Source organism: Montipora capricornis, chromosome 9 (genome assembly GCF_036669925.1).
Source record: "Montipora capricornis isolate CH-2021 chromosome 9, ASM3666992v2, whole genome shotgun sequence".
Lineage (NCBI taxonomy): Eukaryota > Metazoa > Cnidaria > Anthozoa > Scleractinia > Acroporidae > Montipora > Montipora capricornis.
Window position 1 is genome coordinate 49,388,961 of NC_090891.1, and position 4,089 is coordinate 49,393,049.

The 4,089-nt window shown below is 41.3% G+C and overlaps 1 protein-coding gene across 1 annotated transcript; it reads left to right on the plus strand.

Moving 5' to 3' along the window:
- Window positions 1-650: 650 nt before the first annotated feature.
- LOC138015441 (uncharacterized) lies at window positions 651-3,726 on the plus strand. Its single transcript, XM_068862509.1, has one exon. The coding sequence runs from the start codon at window positions 1,209-1,211 to the stop codon at window positions 1,848-1,850; it is 642 nt and encodes a 213-aa protein (XP_068718610.1). The 5' UTR covers window positions 651-1,208; the 3' UTR covers window positions 1,851-3,726.
- The last annotated feature ends 363 nt before the right edge of the window (window positions 3,727-4,089 follow it).

The following is a 4,089-nucleotide window of genomic DNA, read 5'->3' on the forward strand; positions in this document are numbered from 1 at the left end:
GTTCTATTTCTACTAGTCAGTGGTGCTCCGAAAATATTCCTGAATTCCTCACTTTTAAACGCCCCTGCTCGGCATAATGGAAACAATTTGTTGACGTGGAGACAACCGCGAGGGATGTTTGCCTTATATGGGCGAACGCCGTTGTCATCCTTCGCCAATGGCAGTCTAAAGATCTAAGGATTAAAAGCTACCCTGCATGCAAATATGTTGTGTTCGAAGTAATAAATCTTTTCAGTACTGAACACATCTATAAGCTCTGATTGCCTCCTCATTCAGTACTTTCTTCAGAAAAAGCGATTATTAATCATTAAGACTACGTTTCTGGCAATGTTGACTTAATGAACCAAACTAACACTTGAAAAAGCCGGTAATTTGCAATTCAGATTTAAAGGACATTTCTATTAGAAAAGAATCATTTTGGATTTTAACCTGGTTCGAATCGTTAAGAATTTATAATTCCTTGTTGGATCATTACAAGATATTGTTTTCGAGTTTTTAACTGATACTGAGAGAAATATGAAATCTGCCCTGTGTCTTTTGTAACACAAAATGAAAAGACAGTACGTGTGCTACGCCGGCATTGGTTACCAAAAAATTATATTTAGAGGGCGGTTTTAGTGCCGTGAAATGCAAATACAGTGGAAGTTTGTGTATACAAAGGCGCAAATGTCAACTTCTCACGTCCTTTTTGAAAATCGTGTCTTTATTGGGAACTTCGATTGACGTGGTTGCTCCTGAGTCTTGTCACAGTGCCGGCAAAATTGCTTCATCAGTTCTGGGATACGGTAGTTTTCATTCGGCAACAGCAGCGGAAAATAATTAGATGTGATCTCGGACTTGTTTGACAACAAGGATTCGGTTTTTGCATGCTTCAAAGCAAAGGTTTGAGTAATTAAAACGCTTTCGTTGATTTTAAGACCTTCTGTTGGAGCTTTCCGTACGACGTTACTCTTGGTCTTGGGAAATCTTCAGGAGTCCAGGACTGGTCAACCAGGAGAAACAGATAAGGCTTTGCCGGTTTGACTAGGTTATAACTGATCATTATCCATATTCATGCAGAGCATAGGGGAATAAGGCCTCCTTATGTGACATCTATTCCCAAACCTGAACAACACAAATAATCTACCTCTTGCATGGAGAAGAAATTTTGACTTCGAATTGTGACAAAAGAGTCAAATTATTTAAGGCTGTGAATATCAGCTTTTATTATGCGTGATCAAAACAGAACTTTTTCTCGCAGTTCTTCGATGGCTTCACCGAGAGGGACTGGGACTCGAGTTCCGTCAGTAGAGGCGCTAAAGATTATGGGTAATCTCGAAGAGGAAGAGAACAAGCGAGTGAAATCAGATGGCGCAAAACCGTGGTTACAAGGCCCACACTCTCTCTCACGTCAGAGCTGCCGCTTTGAACTACCCATGGACATGCGCGTCCTAGAAGAACTTTCTCCTTTACAGTATGTGTCTCAGTTCTGTCGTGTTAGTGGTCGCCGAAAAACACTTTTCAGACATTATTTTACCAAAAATGATCGTGATAGGGATGGCAACGTCAACAGAAGAGAACTTCATAGTGCGCTACGGGACTTGTACGCTCAGTCGATTAATTCGGAACAAGTGAATGCTATTTTTGACCTCCTTGACATCGACAAATCCGTACTTGCATTTGACCTCGACGTCTTCACGGCTGTAGCAGCGTTCTCTGAGCGATATTTGTATTATTGCTACAGTTTAGCCGTGCTAGATGAAAGTGAAAAACGAACGGTCTTGGAAGAGACTGATTTCTGTGCCTTACGGTGGAAACTGGAGGGGTGCCAAATCAGCCACAAGTTAAAACATTTGCTCGAAGTTTTGTGAAGTATTAAACAAGCATTTAATTAAAGCAAATGAAGAGCTTAGCCCCGACTTAAGACGTTTTACTCATCGCGTCGTGACAAGAAATCCTGCTCAAAATGGCAACGGGAGAGAGGACAACTGAACAATGATGAGATGCTCTCCGCATTGAGCTATACAAGAACTGCAGCATGGAGGAGTTAGTTTGCCCTGTCTAGGTTCTTCATAGACAAAATGTCCTACTAGTCTGTGGGCGCTACAATGTCAAGCGCCTCATAGAAGAAACTCAAGAATTGATGATTACGAATGGTAATAGGACTCAGTGGAGTCCAATTCGGTCTGTAATCATATGAGTCAGCCTGCATACGGGTGATAACAAAATCGGAAGACCGTGCAGCGGGAGTCCGATTTGGTTATCTCCAGTATAATTGGCTGAGTAGACTAAACAGTGATTGGTGCATTTATAGTCTATAGGTCTAAGGTCCGTTTGTGTTTCGTGGAATACGTCGGGCAGTACTGTGATTGACTAAAATAGTTCAGTTTGTTGTTTGTCTGTTGTTGATGTCGTCGATAAGTTGTTTCCAGGGGGTAGGAAGTTGTAGGCATAGGTTTAGTGGTGTCGGTTTTAAGTTGGTAAACCAGCTTTCCAGTACGATTCGTTGGTAGTAGTTAGTGCTGTAGGTAACGCATTCAGCAGAGTCTCAGTCGATTCTGTGGTATGTCTGTAAATGGTGTTAAGCAATGTTATTGTTAATGCCCCCGTTCCTTTTCGTTCGACTGTGTTAAGTAAGTTTAGTGTTGAAATTTCTACCGGTCTCACCGATATCAGTGGCCTTGCAGTCACTTATATTATTATATTGGTGAGACCGGCAACTGTCTTCACAAACAGTCCTTCTCAGGACTTCACTCACCCGAACGATCTTACTTTACTTAAATTGCACCTAAACTTCAATATTTTTCGTTCCTAATGTAAGTCTCTCCATCCAAAGGAAACGTGTGTTACCGAGAATTTCGCTTTTTATTTGCCGTGCAAGCTACGTAAACTTGGCAGAACTAGCAGTAATTTGGACCCACGACCGTGATGTGAGAGGCATGGGTCTATTCTCGATGACTTAGTGAAAATCAAAGATCGGAGTCGTAAGCGGAGTCATAAGCTCGACGGAATCGGAGTCGGAAGAATCAGAACGTTGCCATTTTCTTCCGACTCCGCTTGTGACTCCGTCACTTATGATCCAGAGAAAACTAGATTGTCGGAGTCGGAAGCAGAAGCGGAAGAACCAACCAATCACAATGCTTGGAAGCGATCATCGTGATTGGTTTATTCTTTCGCTTGTGCTTCCGACTCTGACGATGCAGTTTTCACTGGATCATAAGCGACCGAGTCATAAGCGGAATCGGTGTTCTGCTTCCGACTCCGACAATTTGATTTTCACTAGATCGTATCGCTCTGCGTTTTTGATTGATTACGACTCCGACTCCGACTCCGTCGCTAGTGAAAACCAACCTTAAGTTGTCCTTTTTCCCGTTGACCAGTGGTTCATCATAATCCTCACGAGCGCATTACACCATTAATCACTAATACTTCACTAATACAATAATCACTAATACTCACTGACTTCACCTCCGTTTTGAACCTAGTTTGAGTTATATTCAACTTAAAAGCGGCGAAAAGTATTTACAGCGATTACTAACCTGGTTTGAGGCGCGCAAGTATGGAAACTATGTACAAGTTTGATATTTACACGAACGACACCAAATTACAACCTCGTTTAGTATATACTAAAACAGTGGATAGCGTTGAAGGATTGCTCTGGCTGGCTACTCAAACTCCTTCGCTATTTACCTCCGAGCATCTCGCGCTGGATTTGCGCCCGAAAATATTGTAATCGTTACAGGAATAAAAGAGTTAAAATTATCTTTTTGTGCTATATTATCTCAATATTAATTTGCCCCCTGAGCATCCAATAATGTCTCTCGATACAATAGAAATCAAAATGGCTGCCGTATCTGCAAAAAGGTCTATTGTTTTACGATTTTTGTTCTATTGTTTTACGTCATGTGTGTCTTCTACACGAAGTAAAAGCCGTGAAAATGACGAAATTCCTTTAATATCCTTTTCTTTGAAAGGTGTACGCTGAGCTGCTGGCCTCAACTTTGTCCGATATTGCAAATGGAGATTTATAGAAAAAAAAGCAAGCAAAAGATGTCAATAAAAACATATACAGATAGATCATAGCAAGTTTCAATAGTTATCACCCTGCGA